A 20,678-nucleotide genomic window follows, 5' to 3' on the forward strand; every position below is an offset into this window, starting at 1 on the left:
ACACACACACACACACACACACACACACACACACACACACACACACACACACACACACACACACACACACACACACACACACACACACACACACACGCACACACACACACACACACACACACACACACACACATACACTCACACACACACACACGCACACACACACACACTCACACACACACACACACACTCACACACGTATACGCTGACGTATCTTGAAGCGGTTTCAAGCATTTTGTTTCTGGTTATTACTGAAAGTAGGAAAAATGCTTAGGTTAATAAAATATTGTTTGTATTGTAAGTAGTCATGTTGTTCTAGCTCCATTTTATAGCCTCTCTCTCTCTCTCCCTCCCATATCTCTCTCTCTCTCTCTCCCTCCCATATCTCTCTCTCTCTCTCTCTCTCTCACTTTCTCTCTCTCACTCTCTTTCTCTCGCTCTTTCTCTCTCTCACTCTCTTTCTCTCGCTCTTTCTCTCTCTTACTCTCTTTCCCTCCCTCCATCTAGGGACCGTCAGGTCGTCAGGGATTGGCTGGTCTGGCTGGTGCTGACGGTCCTCCCGTGAGTCTTATTTAAAACAATTCACTTCCTGTTAGACGCAGACATAAACCTATTAGGCCAAATTATGCCATGTGCCACCAGTATTGTATATACAGTAGTACAGCATAGTATAGCATATGTATTTAGCATAGCATAGCATAGCATAGCATAGCATAGTATAGTATGTTATGGTATAGCATAGTATGGCATGGTATAGCATAGCATAGTATTGTATGGCATGGTATGGTATAGTATAGCATATGTATTTAGCATAGCATAGCATAGTATAGTATAGTATGGCATAGTATAGCATAGTATAGTATTGGTATAGTAGTAGTTGTAGTATAGTTGTATGTTAATAATGCCACACCATATAGTATTGGTATAGTAGTAGTTGTAGTGTGTAAATAATGCAATACCATATAGTATTGGTATAGTAGTAGTTGTAGTATGTAAATAATGCAATACCATATAGTATTGGTATAGTAGTAGTTGTAGTGTGTAAATAATGCAATACCATATAGTATTGGTATAGTAGTAGTTGTAGTATGTAAATAATGCAATACCATATAGTATTGGTATAGTAGTAGTTGTAGTATGTAAATAATGCCATACCATATAGTATTGGTATAGTAGTAGTTGTAGTATGTAAATAATGCCAGACCATATAGTATTGGTATAGTAGTAGTTGTAGTATAGTAGTTTGTAAATAATGCCAGACCATATAGTATTGGTATAGTAGTAGTTGTAGTATGTAAATAATGCCATACCATATAGTATTGGTGTGTAATATAGTAAAATGCCAAATAATATAGTATGAATGTTTCTTCCAGGGTCACCCAGGGAAGGAGGGTCCTCCGGGAATGAAAGGAGGCGTCGTAAGACTGATTTCATTTATTCAAATATTTGATTCATTCATACCTCACCTGTTATATTACGACGATGTCTTGTTTTGTTATTGTAGGGTCATCCTGGTCCTCTGGGTTCTCTTGGCTACCCTGGCCCTCGCGGCGTCAAGGTAACGACCCTTCAGGGGTCACACCCTTTGACCTTCCTGTTGAACTTAGCTTGATTGATTGATTGATTGATTGATTAGCAGTTATGTCATGCTCACCTCTTTTTTTAAGTATAAAACATCTAAATGTTGAGATTATACATTCTTACAGTATATATATAGTAAACATTCTTATAGTATATATATATTAAACATTCTTATAGTATATATATATTATACATTCTTACAGTATATATATAGTAAATATTCTTACAGTATATATATATTAAACATTCTTATAGTATATATATATTAAACATTCTTATAGTATATATATATATTAAACATTCTTATAGTATATATATATATAAACATTCTTATAGTATATATATATTAAACATTCTTATAGTATATATATATTAAACATTCTTATAGTATATATATATTAAACATTCTTATAGTATATATATATTAAACATTCTTATAGTATATATATATTGAAACATTCTTATAGTATATATATATTAAACATTCTTATAGTATATATATATATTAAACATTCTTATAGTATATATATATTAAACATTCTTATAGTATATATATATTAAACATTCTTATAGTATATATATATTAAACATTCTTATAGTATATATATATATTAAACATTCTTATAGTATATATATGTTAAACATTCTTATAGTATATATATTAAACATTCTTATAGTATATATATGTTAAACATTCTTATAGTATATATATATTAAACATTCTTATAGTATATATATCATTCTTATAGTATATATATATTAAACATTCTTATAGTATATATATATTAAACATTCTTATAGTATATATATATTAAACATTCTTATAGTATATATATATTAAACATTCTTATAGTATATATATATTAAACATTCTTATAGTATATATATATTAAACATTCTTATAGTATATATATATTAAACATTCTTATAGTATATATATAGTAAATATTCTTACAGTATATATATATTAAACATTCTTATAGTATATATATATTAAACATTCTTATAGTATATATATGTTAAACATTCTTATAGTATATATATTAAACATTCTTATAGTATATATCTATTAAATATTCTTACAGTATATATCTATTAAATATTCTTACAGTATATATCTATTAAATATTCTTACAGTATATATATATATTAAACATTCTTACAGTATATATCTATTAAATATTCTTACAGTATATATCTATTAAATATTCTTACAGTATATATATATATTAAACATTCTTACAGTATATATCTATTAAATATTCTTACAGTATATATCTATTAAATATTCTTACAGTATATATCTATTAAATATTCTTACAGTATATATCTATTAAATATTCTTACAGTATATATATATATTAAACATTCTTACAGTATATATCTATTAAATATTCTTACAGTATATATATATATTAAATATTCTTACAGTCTTACATCTCATGTAGTGTTGACCCGTCTTTGATCCTCTGCTCCCTCCCACAGGGTGCTGAGGGCGTCAGAGGTCTTAAAGGCGGTGGAGGAGAAAAGGTAAACAACGCCAGTGTCTTCTTTAGCATGGCGGACATTTACAAAATGGCCGCCTCATATTTGTGTTGCAGGTAGAAGTGGTTCTCAACCACAGATCGAGGATCGGATTACCCAACGTTCAATCATAACCTAAACCATTAAGGGGGAGGGGGGGGTGGGTAAGCTAATATCTGGCCCTGAATCACTGGTTAGAGGGGAAATGTCTACTTCTACCTTTACCATAAGTGCGTCCCAAAATGGCACCCTATTCCCTATATAGTGCACTACTACCCATGTGGCTCTGGTCAAATGGTGTAGGAACAGTGGAACAGTGGGGTAACTGGTCTAGGAACAGTGGAACAGTGGGTTAACTGGTCTAGGAACAGTGGGGTTAACTGGTCTAGGAACAGTGGGTTAACTGGTCTAGGAACAGTGGAACAGTGGGGTAACTGGTCTAGGAACAGTGGAACAGTGGGTTAACTGGTCTAGGAACAGTGGGTTAACTGGTCTAGGAACAGTGGGTTAACTGGTCTAGGAACAGTGGGTTAACTGGTCTAGGAACAGTGGGGTTAACTGGTCTAGGAACAGTGGAACCGTTGGTTAACTGGTCTAGGAACAGTGGAACAGTGGGTTAACTGGTCTAGGAACAGTGGGTTAACTGGTCTAGGAACAGTGGAACAGTGGGTTAACTGGTCTAGGAACAGTGGGTTAACTGGTCTAGGAACAGTGGAACAGTGGGTTAACTGGTCTAGGAACAGTGGGTTAACTGGTCTAGGAACAGTGGGTTAACTGGTCTAGGAACAGTGGGGTTAACTGGTCTAGGAACAGTGGAACCGTGGGTTAACTGGTCTAGGAACAGTGGAACAGTGGGTTAACTGGTCTAGGAACAGTGGGTTAACTGGTCTAGGAACAGTGGGTTAACTGGTCTAGGAACAGTGGGGTAACTGGTCTAGGAACAGTGGAACAGTGGGGTAACTGGTCTAGGAACAGTGGGTTAACTGGTCTAGGAACAGTGGGTTAACTGGTCTAGGAACAGTGGGTTAACTGGTCTAGGAACAGTGGGGTAACTGGTCTAGGATCAGTGGAACACTCTAACCATTAGGCTACCTGCCACCTCTACACTCTAACCACTAGGCTACCTGCCGCCCCTACACTCTAACCACTAGGCTACCTGCCGTCTCTGCACTCTAACCACTAGGCTACCTGCCGTCTCTACACTCTAACCACTAGGCTACCTGCCACCTCTACACTCTAACCACTAGGCTACCTGCCGTCCCTACACTCTAACCACTAGGCTACCTGCCGTCTCTACACTCTAACCACTAGGCTACCTGCCGCCCCTACACTCTAACCACTAGGCTACCTGCCACCTCTACACTCTAACCACTAGGCTACCTGCCACCTCTACACTCTAACCACTAGGCTACCTGCCGCCCCTACACTCTAACCACTAGGCTACCTGCCACCTCTACACTCTAACCACTAGGCTACCTGCCGTCTCTACACTCTAACCACTAGGCTACCTGCCGCCCCTACACTCTAACCACTAGACTACCTGCCGCCCCTACACTCTAACCACTAGACTACCTGCGGAAGGATAGCTGTTACAGCTGTTTTTACATGGATGCAGACTGAAATAAATGTATATTTAATGTAGACTTTCTGCTGTGTGACTTTGTTTTTTGCTGTTTCCCACATTGGACAGTGAGACTGTGTACAAAAAAACCCTGGAAAAACAGGAGATTATGTATGAAACCTACTGCTTAGTCCCCGTAGGTACGAGGACTCAGTAGAACCCCAGACGGTAATAGTGTGGTAGAGTCCCTTAGTGCTATTTGGGAAGGATAGTGTAAATGCAGAGCGCAATTAAGGGGTGCTTTCTTTTTTTGTTGTTGTACTTTTTTACCCCGAATTGGTAGTTACAGGCTTGTCCCATCGCTGCAACTCCCATACAGTCTAGGTACAGTTTTGAAGGTCGAGAGCCAGGCGTCCCCCAAAAACACGACCCTGCCAAGCCTCACTGCTTCTTGACACACTACTCGCTTGACCCGGAAGCCAGCCGCACCAATGTGTCGGAGGAAACACCGTCCAGCTGGCGAACCGAAGTCAGCGTGCACTGTGCCCGGGCCGTCACAAGGGTACAAGAACATCACAGGAAAATGCTCCCCTAACCCCGGACCAAATTGTGCACCACCTCATGGGTCTCACTGTCGCAGCGGGCTGCAACACAGCCTGGGATCAAACCTGGATCTGTAGTGACGCCTCTATCACTGTGATGCAGTGCCTTAGACCGCTGCGCCACTCAGGAGGCCTAAGGGTGCTTTCTGATATAGGCGTTTCTTGATACCATTAATGCTTGACCTTGGTCTATGGTTGGTTCTTTCTCGTCGGCGGGGACAACAGTTGTTGACAACTGTAGCATTGTAGCTAAGCCTAACCCTTTTCCTCACCTTAACATCAGTCTCCTAACCTGCCATATAAACAAGTCATCTGTGTCGAGAAAACATCAGTCTTATAACACCGTAACTGATCAATGGCATTGTATCAATGGGCATTTCCTCAATAAATGCCCATTGATACAATGCCATTGATCAGTTACGGTGTTATAAGACTGATCAACACAAAAATTAAGAAACGCCCCGAATTGCGGTCTGCACCATATTCTGTACAAGGGTTGTTAAGGGTTGTTGAGAAACACATGCCCACTGCATTCTCAGGTCTGACCGGATGATGTCAGGAGATCACAATATTCTGTAACTCTGCAATTCACCATGCTACCACTAGATGTCACCATTTATCACTCCAAGTTTACAGCGCATGCATCTAATGCCTGGCTGCTCATGTAAAAACAGTAGTAGTTTGCCACTGTTAATATGACGGAGATATTCTATAATAGTCTAAGACGACCCACTGCTCAGTGAAAAAAAAATGCAGGTATTTTTATTTCCTGCGTTTTTTCAGGGAGAGGATGGTTTTCCAGGTTTCAAGGGTGACATGGGCATCAAGGGAGACAAGGGAGAGCTCGGTGTCCTAGGAACCAGAGGTGAAGACGGACCTGAAGGCCCCAAAGGTCGTTCTGGCCCCAACGGAGAGGTTGGCCCCATCGGGTCGGCTGGAGAGAAGGTACTGACACCTCACAATCACGATCGTCACTATCAATAAAACTAAAACTAACACATAGCAGTAAAACTATCACTAAAACTGTCACTAAAACAATCACTACCACTAACCCTACCATTATCACTAACCCTACCACTACCACTACCGCCACCATTACCACTAACCCTACCACTAACCCTACCACTAACCCTACCACTACCACTAACCCACCATTACCACTAACCCTACCACTACCACTAACCCTACCACTACCACTAACCCTACCACTAACCCTACCACTACCACTACCACCACCATACCACTAACCCTACCACTACCACTACCGCCCCATACCACTAACCCTACCACTAACCCTACCACCCCTACCACTAACCCTACCACTAACCCTACCACTACCACTAACCCTACCACTAACCCTACCACTACCACTAACCCTACCACTAACCCTACCACTAACCCTACCACTACCACTAACCCTACCACTAACCCTACCACTAACCCTACCACTACCACTAACCCTAACCCTACCACTACCACTAACCCTACCACTACCACTACCACTAACCCTACCACTACCACTAACCCTACCACTACCACTACAGCTACCACTAACCCTACCACTAACCTACCACTAACCCTACCACTACCACTAACCCTACCACTACCACTACCACTACCACTAACCCTACCACTACCACTACCACTAACCCTACCACTACCACTAACACTACCACTAACCCTACCACTAAACCTACCACTAACCCTACCACTACCACTAACCCTACTACTAACCCTACCACTAACCCTACCACTAACCCTACCCCTACCACTACCACTAACCCTACCACTACTACTAACCCTACCACTACCACTACCACTACCACTAACCCTACCACTACCACTACCACTACCACTACCACTACCACTACCACTACCACTAACCCTACCACTACCACTAACACTACCAATATCACTAACCCTACCACTATCACTACCACTAACCCTACCACTAACCCTACCACTACCACTAACTCTACCCCTACCACTACCACTAACCCTACCACTACCACTAACCCTACCACTAACCCTACCACTAACCCTACCACTAACCCTACCACTACCACTAACCCTACCCCTACCACTAACCCTACCACTAACCCTACCACTACCACTACCGCCACCATTACCACTAACCCTACCACTAACCCTACCACTACCCCTACCACTACCACTACCACTAACCCTACCACTAACCCTACCACTACCGCTACCACTACCACTACCACTAACCCTACCACTAACCCTACCACTAACCCTACCACTACCCCTACCACTACCCCTACCACTACCACTAACCCTACCACTACCACTACCACTACCACTAACCCTACCACTACCACTATCACTACCCCTACCACTAACCCTAACCCTACCACTAACCCTACCACTACCACTAACCCTACCCCTACCACTACCACTAACACTAACCCTACCACTACCACTAACCCTACCACTACCACTAACCCTACCACTAACCCTACCACTACCACCCACTACCACTACAACTATCACTAATCCTAACCCTACCACTAACCCTACCACTAACCCTACCACTAACCCTACCACTACCACTACCACTACCACTAACCCTACCACTAACCCTACCACTACCACTACCACTAACCCTACCACTACCACTACCACTACCACTAACCCTACCACTACCACTAACCCTACCACTAACCCTACCACTAACCCTACCACTAACCCTACCACTAACCCTACCACTAACCCTACCACTAACCCTACCACCAACCCTACCACTAACCCTACCACTAACCCTACCACTAACCCTACCACTAACCCTACCACTAACCCTACCACTAACCCTACCACTACCCCTACCACTACCCCTACCACTAACCCTACCACTAACCCTACCACTAACCCTACCACTACCACTACCACTAACCCTACCACTAACCACTACCACTAACCCTACCACTACCACTAACCCTACCACTGCCACTAACACTAACACTACCACTACCTTCTACCACTACCACTAACCCTACCACTACCACTAACCCTACCACTACCACTACCACTAACACTACCCCTACCACTAACCCTACCACTACCACTAACCCTACCACTACCACTACCACTAACCCTACCACTAACCCTACCACTAACCCTACCACTATCCTTACCACTAACCCTACCACTACCACTAACCCTACCACTAACCCTACCCCTAACTACCACTACCACTAACCCTACCACTAACCCTACCACTAACCCTACCACTACCACTAACCCTACCACTAACCCTACCACTAACCCTACCACTACCACTAACCCTACCACTAACCCTACCACTAACCCTACCACTACCACTAACCCTACCACTACCACTAACCCTACCACTAACCCTACCACTACCACTAACCCTACCACTAACCCTACCACTAACCCTACCACTACCACTAACCCTACCACTAACCCTACCACTAACCCTACCACTACCACTAACCCTACCACTAACCCTACCACTACCACTAACCCTACCACTACCACGAACCCTACCACTAACCCTACCACTAACCCTACCCCCACCACTACCACTAACCCTACCACTACCACTATCCCTACCACTAACCCTACCACTAACCCTACCACTAACCCTACCACTAACCCTACCACCAACCCTACCACTAACCCTACCACTAACCCTACCACTAACCCTACCACTACCACCAACCCTACCACTAACCCTACCACTACCACTAACCCTAACCCTACCACTATCCTCCCTATCTTGATCTGTTTTTAAGAACCTGTATTTTCGTTGTTGTTGTTGTTTAGGGTAAACTTGGTGTCCCCGGGTTACCCGGTTACCCAGGAAGACAAGGACCTAAGGTATGTGAAAACAGGGTGTGTGTACGTGCCTGTGTGTGTGCTTGAGTGTGTGCGTGCGTGTGTATGCATGAGTGTGTGTGTGTGTAAGTAATTGATTGAGTGAATGCGTGTGTGTGTGTTTATATTGCTGACTCTTCCTCCTACCCATCTTCCACTCATCCTGAGTTATCCAATGAGGCGTCTGCTGATGTCATCACCTGTCCATACTCCTTCCTGTATTTATGAACCAGCCTTTTGGGTCCTGGTTAAAATTAGTGCACTATCAAGTGAATAGGGTTCCACTTTAGGACAGACACCCCTGTCACTTTGGGACAGACCCCCTGTCACTTTGGGACAGACACCCCTGTCACTTTGGGACAGACACCCCTGTCACTTTGGGACAGACACCCCTGTCACTTTGGGACAGACACTCCTGTCACTTTGGGACAGACACTCCTGTCACTTTGGGACAGACACCCCTGCCACCCCTGTCACTTTGGGACAGACACCCCTGTCACTTTGGGACAGACACCCTACAGACACCCTTGGGACAGACACCCCTGTCACTTTGGGACAGACACCCCTGTCACTTTGGGACAGACACCCCTGTCACTTTGGGACAGACACCCCTGTCACTTTGGGACAGACACTCCTGTCACTTTGGGACAGACACCCCTGTCACTTTGGGACAGACACCCTGTCACTTTGGGACAGACACCCCTGTCACTTTGGGACAGACACCCCTGTCACTTTGGGACAGACACCCCTGTCACTTTGGGACAGACACCCTGTAACTTTGGGACAGACACCCCTGTAACTTTGGGACAGACACCCCTGTCACTTTGGGACAGACACCCCTGTCACTTTGGGACAGACACCCCTGTCACTTTGGGACAGACACCCCTGTCACTTTGGGACAGACACCCCTGTCACTTTGGGACAGACACCCCTGTCACTTTGGGACAGACACCCTGTCACTTTGGGACAGACACCCCTGTCACTTTGGGACAGACACCCCTGTCACTTTGGGACAGACACCCTGTCACTTTGGGACAGACACCCCTGTCACTTTGGGACAGACACTCCTGTCACTTTGGGACAGACACCCCTGTCACTTTGGGACAGACACTCCTGTCACTTTGGGACAGACACCCCTGTCACTTTGGGACAGACACCCCCCTGTCACTTTGGGACAGACACCCCTGTCACTTTGGGACAGACACCCCTGTCACTTTGGGACAGACACCCTGTCACTTTGGGACAGACACCCTGTCACTTTGGGACAGACACTCCTGTCACTTTGGGACAGACACCCCTGTCACTTTGGGACAGACACCCCTGTCACTTTGGGACAGACACCCCTGTCACTTTGGGACAGACACTCCTGTCACTTTGGGACAGACACCCTGTCACTTTGGGACAGACACGCCTGTAACTTTGGGACAGACACCCCTGTCACTTTGGGACAGACACTCCTGTCACTTTGGGACAGACACCCCTGTCACTTTGGGACAGACACTCCTGTCACTTTGGGACAGACACCCTGTCACTTTGGGACAGACACCCCTGTCACTTTGGGACAGACACCCTGTCACTTTGGGACAGACACCCCTGTCACTTTGGGACAGACACCCCTGTCACTTTGGGACAGACACTCCTGTCACTTTGGGACAGACACCCCTGTCACTTTGGGACAGACACTCCTGTCACTTTGGGACAGACACCCCTGTCACTTTGGGACAGACACCCCTGTCACTTTGGGACAGACACCCCTGTCACTTTGGGACAGACACCCCTGTCACTTTGGGACAGACACCCCTGTCACTTTGGGACAGACACTCCTGTCACTTTGGGACAGACACCCCTGTCACTTTGGGACAGACACCCCTGTCACTTTAGGACAGACACCCCTCTCACTTTGGGACAGACACCCCTGTCACTTTGGGACAGACACCCCTCTCACTTTGGGACAGACACCCTGTCACTTTGGGACAGACACCCCTGTCACTTTGGGACAGACACCCCTGTCACTTTGGGACAGACCCCTGTCAGACCCCCTGTCACTTTGGGACAGACACCCCTGTCACTTTGGGACAGACACCCCTGTCACTTTGGGACAGACACTCCTGTCACTTTGGGACAGACACCCCTGTGTATGAAAAAGTAGTTTGCCGAGGTTTGGAGTTGATTTAACCTCTCCCTTTTCTTCCCTCTGTAAACAAGTGACCGAGGGTTCTCTTTCTTGCTGCGTGGCTCTGGCAGTCTCTGTTAACAGCTTTCTCCCAGTGTTAATTCAACAAGCTATTTGCAATCGCTTTGTCTGTCTTGTGAGTGGATTGCAAATCAAACTTGGCTGCTATCTTTTCCTCTTCTCACTCTCCTCCCCTTTGATCCTCCTCTTCTCACTATGCCTCTCCTGTTTGATTAAACAAGTGATTCAGTCACTATGCCCCGGGGGAATGTTTGATAAACAGAGTGATTCCTCACTATGCCCCGGGGGAATGTTTGATTAAACAGAGTGATTCAGTCGGGGGAATGTTTGATTAAACAGAGTGATTCAGTCACTATGCCCCGGGGAATGTTTGACTAAACAGAGTCCTCAGTCACTATGCCCCGGGGAATGTTTGATTAAACTCCTGATTCTCACTATGCCCCTGTTTGATTAAACATCTGATTCAGTCACTATCCCCTCTGTTTGATTAAACAGAGTGATTCTCACTATGCCCCGGGGGAATGTTTGATTAAACAGAGTGATTCAGTCCTGCCCCGGGAATGTTTGACTAAACAGAGTGATTCCTCACTATGCCCCTTTGATTAAACAGAGTGATTCAGTCACTATGCCCCGGGGGAATGTTTGATTAAACTCCCCTTCAGTCACTATGCCCCGGGGAATGTTTGATTAAACAAGTGATTCAGTCACTATGCCCCGGGAATGTTTGACTAAACAGAGTGATTCAGTCACTATCCCCTCCTGTTTGACTAAACAGAGTGATTCAGTCACCTGCCCCTCTCCTCAGAGTCTTCTCCCACTATGCCTCCTTGACTAAACAGAGTGATTCAGTCACCCCTCTCCCTCTCCTTCTCCTCCCCTCTCCTCCTCCTCCCCTCTCTTTGACTAAACCTTCTCCTCCCCTTCAGTCCTATGCCCTCCTGTTGACTAAACAGTCCCCTTCCTCACTATGCCTCCCCTCTTCAGTCACTGTTTGAAATGCCCCTGTTTGATTAAACAGAGTTGTTCAGAAACCTCCCTCTCATCTACATTGTTTTAGAAATGTTCGTAGTGTATGAAAGGTAGTTTGCCTCCCTCTCCTTTTCCTCCCTCTGTAAACAAGTGACCGAGGTTCTCTTTCTTGCTGCCTCTGGCAGTCTCTGTTAACAGCTTTCTCCCAGTGTTAATTCCAAGCTATTTGCAATCGCTTTGTCTGTCTTGTGAGTGGATTGCAAATCAAACTTGGCTCTATCTTTTCCTCTCTCCTCTCCTCCCTCTCCTCCTCCTCCTCTTCTCCCCTCTCCTCCCTCCCTCCTCCTCCTCTTCTCCCCTCTCCTCCCCCTCTCCTCCTCTCCTCCCCTCTCCTCCTCCTCTTCTCCCCCTCTCCTCCTCCTCCTCTTCTCCTCTCCTCCTCCCTCCCCTCCTCCTCTCCTCCCCTCTCCTCCCCTCTCCTCTCTCCTCCCCTCTCCTCCTCCTCCTCTTCTCCCCTCTCCTCCTCCTCCTCTTCTCCTCCCTCCTCCTCTCCTCCCTCCCCTCTCCTCCCCTCTCCTCCTCCTCCCCCTCCTCTCCTCCCCTCCTCTCTCCTCTTCTCCCCTCTTCTCCTCCTCCTCCTCTCCTCTCTCCCCTCTTCTCACTGTTTAGTTTAGCAGAACTTGCAACGATGCGATAAAAAATAATTAAGCCAAAGAGATCCTTCTCCCTTCCTAGCTGTCGCCATTGTTTTTCTTAATGCTGTCCTCACAAATAGCACAGTCACTGTCCTCACAAGTAGCACAGTCACTCTCCTCACAAGTAGCACAGTCACTGTCCTCACAAATAGCAAAGTCACTGTCCTCACAAGTAGCACAGTCACTGTCCTCACAAATAGCACAGTCACTGTCCTCGCAAGTAGCACAGTCACTGTCCTCACAAATACCACAGTCACTGTCCTCACAAATAGCACAGTCACTGTCCTCACAAATAGCACAGTCACTCTCCTCCCCTCTAGCACAGTCACTCTCCTCTCAAGTAGCACAGTCACTGTCCTCACAAATAGCACAGTCACTCTCCTCACAAGTAGCACAGTCACTGTCCTCACAAATAGCAAAGTCACTGTCCTCACAAGTAGCACAGTCACTGTCCTCACAAATAGCACAGTCACTGTCCTCGCAAGTAGCACAGTCACTGTCCTCCCCTCTCCTCTCACAGTCACTGTCCTCACAAATAGCACAGTCACTGTCCTCACAAAAAAATAATTAAGCACAGTCACTGTCCTCACAGATAGCACAGTCACTGTCCTCACAGATAGCACAGTCACTGTCCTCACAAATAGCACAGTCACTGTCCTCACAAATAGCACAGTCACTGTCCTCACAAATAGCACAGTCACTGTCCTCACAAATAGCACAGTCACTGTCCTCACAAATAGCACAGTCACTGTCCTCACAAATAGCACAGTCACTGTCCTCACAAATAGCACAGTCACTGTCCTCAGAAATAGCACAGTCACTGTCCTCACAAATAGCACAGTCACTGTCTTCACAAATAGCACAGTCACTGTCCTCACAAATAGCACAGTCACTGTCCTCACAAATAGCACAGTCACTGTCCTCAGAAGTAGCACAGTCACTGTCTTCACAAATAGCACAGTCACACATACACAGGTAGACAGATGTATTCACTGTATGAGAGAGCATGTCTATGTGCTATGCAGCACATCCACTATAACACGGAACCCAGACCGGCTGCGTCATCGCATATAAATGTATTTTGTCCCCCCACACCAAACGCGATCACGACACGCAGGTTGAAATATCTTAACAAACTCTGAACTAATTATATTAATTTGGGGACAGGTCGAAAAGCATTAAACATGTATGGCAATTTAGTTAGTTAGCTTGTTGCTACCTAATTTGTCCTATTTAGCTAGCTTGCTGTTGCTAGCTAATTTGTCCTATTTAGCTACTTAGCTTGCTGTTGCTAGCTAATTTGTCCTATTTAGCTAGTTAGCTTGCTGTTGCTAGCTAATTTGTCCTATTTAGTTAGCTTGCTGTTGCTAGCTAATTTGTCCTATTTAGTTAGCTTGCTGTTGCTAGCTAATTTGCCAAGGGATATAAACAATGAGTTATTATTTCACCTGAAATGCACAAGGTCCTCTACTCCGACAATGAATCCACACATAAAACAGTAAACCAAATCGGTTCTAGTCATCTCTCCTCCTTCCAGGCTTTTTCCTCTCTTGACTTTATATTGCGATTGGCAACTGTCATAAATTAGGTGCATTACCGCCACCGACCTCATTCGTCTTTCAGTGACCCACCTGGGTATAACCAATGAGGAGATGGCACGTGGGTACCTGCTTCTATAAACCAATGAGGAGGTGGGAGAGGCAGGACTTGCAACTTGATCTGCGTCACAAATAGAACTGACTTCTATTTTAGCCCTTGGCAACGCGGATGCTGGTTGGCTCGCACGAGGAGTGTTAGTGCAACGATTGAATAATATAGTGGTCAGGGTATAATTCTTTTTCTTAATTTATCTGTATTTTCAATGCTACTTGAAGGGATACCACATTGGTAAACTCCTATGGGTTTCATTCTTTAGTCAACATGGTAATTATCATGCCAAAGGGAGCACTGTGCCGGGTCGTTTATTGGACTGGTATTGTGATGGCCGTCAATGTGGCAACAGCTAAACGGCTGATGTGTATCAAACAGGATCAACCTCATCTTTCTCTCATATGTCTTTGTTTTAACTGTGTGCTAACAAGCTAGCGCCTCTTAGGTTTTTCAGCGAGACTCTTTTAGCCCTGTGTCACTTTCTATTCTGTGTGAGGCTTGATTATATTGGACAGAGGTCACTTGAAATGTAGTATCTATTCCTGTCCGCTCTTCCTCTCAACGTCCGTCTCTCTTCTTCCTCTCTCTATCCATGTCTCTATCCATCTCTCTATCCATCTCTCTATCCATCTCTCTATCCACCTCTCTATCCATCTCTCTATCCATCTCTCTATCCATCTCTCTATCCATCTGTCTTCTTCATCTCTCTATCCATCTCTCTTCTTCATCTCTCTATCCATCTCTCTATCCACCTCTCTATCCATCTCTCTATCCATCTCTCTATCCATCTCTCTATCCACCTCTCTATCCATCTCTCTATCCAACTCTCTATCCATCTGTCTTCTTCATCTCTCTATCCATCTCTCTATCCATCTCTCTCTATCCATCTCTCTCCATCTCTCTATCCATCTCTCTATCCATCTCTCTATCCATCTCTCTTCTTCCATCTCTCTATCCATCTCTCTATCCATCTCTCTATCCATCTCTCTTCTCCATCTCTCTATCCATCTCTCTTCCATCTCTCTATCCATCTCTCTATCCATCTCTCTTCTCCATCTCTCTATCCATCTCTCTATCCATCTCTCTCTATCCATCTCTCTTCCATCTCTCTATCCATCTCTCTATCCATCTCTCTATCCATCTCTCTATCCATCTCTCTATCCATCTCTCTATCCATCTCTCTATCCATCTCTCTATCCATCTCTCTATCCATCTCTCTTCTTCATCTCTATTCATCTCTCTTCTTCATCTCTCTATCCATCTCTCTATCCATCTCTCTATCCATCTCTCTTCTTCCATCTCTCTATCCATCTCTCTTCTCCATCTCTCTATCCATCTCTCTATCCATCTCTCTATCCATCTCTCTATCCATCTCTCTATCCATCTCTCTATCCATCTCTCTCTATCCATCTCTCTATCCATCTCTCTCTCCACCTCTCTATCTCCATCTCTCTATCCATCTCTCTATCCATCTCTCTCTATCCATCTCTCTATCCATCTCTCTATCCATCTCTCTATCCATCTCTCTCTATCCATCTCTCTTCTCCATCTCTCTATCCATCTCTCTATCCATCTCTCTCTATCCCTCTCTCTTCTTCATCTCTCTATCCATCTCTCTATCCATCTCTCTATCCATCTCTCTATCCATCTCTCTATCCATCTCTCTTCTTCATCTCTCTATCCATCTCTCTATCCATCTCTCAATCCATCTCTCTTCTTCATCTCTCTATCCATCTCTCTTCCATCTCTCTATCCATCTCTCTATCCATCTCTCTATCCATCTCTCTATCCATCTCTCTATCCATCTCTCTATCCATCTCTCTATCCATCTCTCTATCCATCTCTCTATCCATCTCTCTATCACCTCTCTCTATCCATCTCTCTATCCATCTCTCCATCTCTATCCATCTCTCTATCCATCTCTCTATCCATCTCTCTATCCATCTCTCTTCCATCTCTCTATCCATCTCTCTATCCATGTCTCTATCCATCTCTCAATCCATCTCTCTTCTTCATCTCTATTCATCTCTCTTCTTCATCTCTATATCCATCTCTCTCTTCCACCTCTATCCACCTCTCTATCCACTCTCTATCCATCTCTCTATCCATCTCTCTATCCATCTGTCTTCTTCATCTCTCTATCCATCTCTCTATCCATCTCTCTATCCATCTCTCTATCCATCTCTCTATCCATCTCTCTATCCATCTCTCTATCCATCTCTCTATCCATCTCTCTATCCATCTCTCTATCCATCTCTCTATCCATCTCTCTATCCATCTCTCTATCCATCTCTCTATCCATCTCTCTATCCACCTCTCTATCCATCTCTCTATCCATCTCTCTATCCATGTCTCTATCCATCTCTCTATCCATCTCTCTATCCATCTCTCTATCCATCTCTCCCATTCCTCTCTCTATCCATCTCTCTATCCATCTCTCTCCATCTCTATCCATCTCTCTATTCATCTCTCTTCTTCATCTCTCTATCCATCTCTCTATCCATGTCTCTATCCATGTCTCTATCCATGTCTCTATCCATGTCTCTATCCATGTCTCTATCCATCTCTCTCTATCCATCTCTCTATCCATGTCTCTATCCATGTCTCTATCCATCTCTCTCTATCCATCTCTCTATCCACCTCTCTATCCATGTCTCTATCCATCTCTCTATCCATCTCTCTATCCATCTCTCTATCCATCTCTCTATCCATCTCTCTATCCATCTCTCTATCCATCTCTCTTCTTCCTCTCTCTATCCATCTCTCTTCTTCCTCTCTATCCATCCTCTCTATCCATCTCTCTATTCACCTCTCTATCTTCATCTCTATCCATCTCTCTTCTTCCTCTCTCTATCCATCTCTCTATCCATCTCTCTATCCATCTCTCTATCCATCTCTCTATCCATCTCTCTATCCATCTCTCTATCCATCTCTCTCTATCCACCTCTCTATCCATCTCTCTATCCATCTCTCTATCCATCTCTCTATCCATCTCTCTTCTTCATCTCTCTATCCATCTCTCTATCCATGTCTCTATCCATCTCTCTATCCATCTCTCTATCCATCTCTCTATCCACCTCTCTCCATTCCTCTCTCTCTATCCATTCTCTATCCATCTCTCTATCCATCTCTCTCATCTCTATTCATCTCTCTTCTTCATCTCTCTATCCATCCTCTCTATCCATCTCTCTATCCATGTCTCTATCCATCTCTCTATCCATGTCTCTATCCATCTCTCCTATCCATCTCTCTATCCATCTCTATCCATCTCTCTATCCATCTCTCTATCCATCTCTCTATCCATGTCTCTATCCATGTCTCTATCCATCTCTCTATCCATCTCTCTATCCATCTCTCTATCTATCTCTCTATCCATCTCTCTATCTACCTCTCTATCCATCTCTCTATCTACCTCTCTATCTACTCTCTATCCATCTCTCTATCCATCCTCTCTATCCATCTCTCTATCCATCTCTCTATCCACCTCTCTATCCACTCTCTTCTACACCTCTATCCATCTCTCTATCTTCCTCTCTCTATCCACCTCTCTATCCATCTCTCTATCCATCTCTCTATCCATCTCTCTATCCATCTCTCTATCTTCCTCTCTATCCATCTCTCTATCCATCTCTCTATCCATCTCTCTATCCATCTCTCTATCTTCATCTCTCTATCCATCTCTCTATCCATCTCTCTATCCATCTCTCTATCCATCTCTCTATCCATCTCTCTATCCATCTCTCCATTCCTCTCTCTATCCATCTCTCTATCCATCTCTCTATCCATCTCTCTATCCATCTCTCTATCCATCTCTCTATCTTCATCTCTCTATCCATCTCTCTCTATCCATCTCTCTATCCATCTCTCTATCCATGTCTCTATCCACCTCTCTATCCATTCCTCTATCTACCATCTCTCTATCCATCTCTCTATCTTCATCTCTATCCATGTCTCTATCTTCATCTCTCTATCCATCTCTCTATCCATCTCTCTATCCATCTCTCTATCCATCTCTCTATCCATCTCTCTATCCATCTCTCTATCCATCTCTATCCATGTCTCTATCCATCTCTCTATCCATCTCTCTATCCATGTCTCTATACACCTCTATACACCTCTATCCACCTCTCTATCCATCTCTCTATCCATCTCTCTATCCATCTCTCTATCCACCTCTCTATCCATCTCTCTATCCATCTCTCTATCCATCTCTCTATCCATCTCTCTATCCATCTCTCTATCCATCTCTCTATCCATGTCTCTATCTTCCTCTCTCTATCCATCTCTCTATCCATCTCTCTATCCATCTCTCTATCCATCTCTCTATCCACCTCTCTATCCATCTCTCTATCCATCTCTCTATCCACCTCTCTATCCATGTCTCTATCTTCCTCTCTCTATCCATCTCTCTATCCATCTCTCTATCCATCTCTCTATCCACCTCTCTATCTTCCTCTCTCTATCCATGTCTCTATCCATCTCTCTATCCATCTCTCTATCCATGTCTCTATCCATCTCTCTATCCATCTCTCTATCCATCTCTCTATCCATGTCTCTATCCATGTCTCTATCCATGTCTCTATCCATGTCTCTATCTACCTCTCTATCCACCTCTCTATCCACCTCTCTATCCACCTCTCTATCCACCTCTCTATCCACCTCTCTATCCACCTCTCTATCCACCTCTCTATCCACCTCTCTATCCACCTCTCTCTATCCATGTCTCTTCTTCCTCTCTCTATCCACCTCTCTATCCACCTCTCTTCTTCCTCTCTCTATCCATCTCTCTATCCATCTCTCTATCCACCTCTCTTCTTCCTCTCTCTATCCATCTCTCTATCCATGTCTCTATCCACCTCTCTTCTTCCTCTCTCTATCCATCGCTCTATCCATCTCTCTATCCATCTCTCTATCCATGTCTCTATCCATCTCTCTATCCATCTCTCTATCCATGTCTCTATCCATGTCTCTATCCACCTCTCTATCCATCTCTCTATCCATCTCTCTATCCACCTCTCTATCCACCTCTCTATCCACCTCTCTATCCACCTCTCTATCCACCTCTCTATCCACCTCTCTATCCACCTCTCTATCCACCTCTCTCTATCCATCTCTCTATCCATCTCTCTATCCATGTCTCTTCTTCCTCTCTCTATCCATCTCTCTATCCATCTCTCTCTATCCATCTCTCTATCCATCTCTCTATCCATGTCTCTTCTTCCTCTCTCTATCCATGTCTCTTCTTCCTCTCTCTATCCACCTCTCTATCCACCTCTCTATCCATCTCTCTATCCATCTCTCTATCCATCTCTCTATCCATGTCTCTTCTTCCTCTCTCTATCCATCTCTCTATCCATCTCTCTATCCATCTCTCTATCCATCTCTCTATCCATCTCTCTATCCATCTCTCTATCCTTGTCTCTTCTTCCTCTCTCTCTATCCATGTCTCTATCCATCTCTCTATCCATCTCTCTATCCTTGTCTCTTCTTCCTCTCTCTATCCATGTCTCTATCCATCTCTCTCTATCCATCTCTCTATCCATCTCTCTATCCATGTCTCTATCCATCTCTCTATCCATCTCTCTATCCATCTCTCTATCCATCTCTCTATCCATGTCTCTATCCATCTCTATCCATCTCTCTATCCTTGTCTCTTCTTCCTCTCTCTATCCATGTCTCTATCCATCTCTCTATCCATCTCTCTATCCTTGTCTCTTCTTCCTCTCTCTATCCATGTCTCTATCCATCTCTCTATCCATGTCTCTATCCATCTCTCTATCCATCTCTCTATCCATCTCTCTATCCACTCTCTATCCATGTCTCTATCCATCTCTCTATCCATCTCTCTATCCACCTCTCTATCCACCTCTCTATCCACCTCTCTATCCACCTCTCTATCCACCTCTCTATCCACCTCTCTATCCACCTCTCTATCCACCTCTCTCTATCCATCTCTCTTCTTCCTCTCTCTATCCACCTCTCTCTATCCACCTCTCTTCTTCCTCTCTCTAACTATTCCTGTATAGTTCCTTCTGTTCTCT

General features: G+C 44.3%; 1 protein-coding gene across 1 annotated transcript in view; it reads left to right on the forward strand.

The window, feature by feature from the left end:
• Window positions 1–20,678, forward strand: part of LOC112238531 (collagen alpha-1(XI) chain) — a 182,083-nt gene that overhangs the window by 108,653 nt on the left and 52,752 nt on the right. The window contains exons 25-30 of the mRNA XM_042329158.1: window positions 508–561; window positions 1,374–1,418; window positions 1,505–1,558; window positions 3,067–3,111; window positions 6,052–6,213; window positions 9,079–9,132. Of these exons, the coding sequence (XP_042185092.1) occupies window positions 508–561; window positions 1,374–1,418; window positions 1,505–1,558; window positions 3,067–3,111; window positions 6,052–6,213; window positions 9,079–9,132 (414 nt within the window). The remainder of the gene's footprint in view (window positions 1–507; window positions 562–1,373; window positions 1,419–1,504; window positions 1,559–3,066; window positions 3,112–6,051; window positions 6,214–9,078; window positions 9,133–20,678) is intronic.

The sequence above is a fragment of the Oncorhynchus tshawytscha genome, linkage group LG10 (assembly GCF_018296145.1).
Source record: "Oncorhynchus tshawytscha isolate Ot180627B linkage group LG10, Otsh_v2.0, whole genome shotgun sequence".
Lineage (NCBI taxonomy): Eukaryota > Metazoa > Chordata > Actinopteri > Salmoniformes > Salmonidae > Oncorhynchus > Oncorhynchus tshawytscha.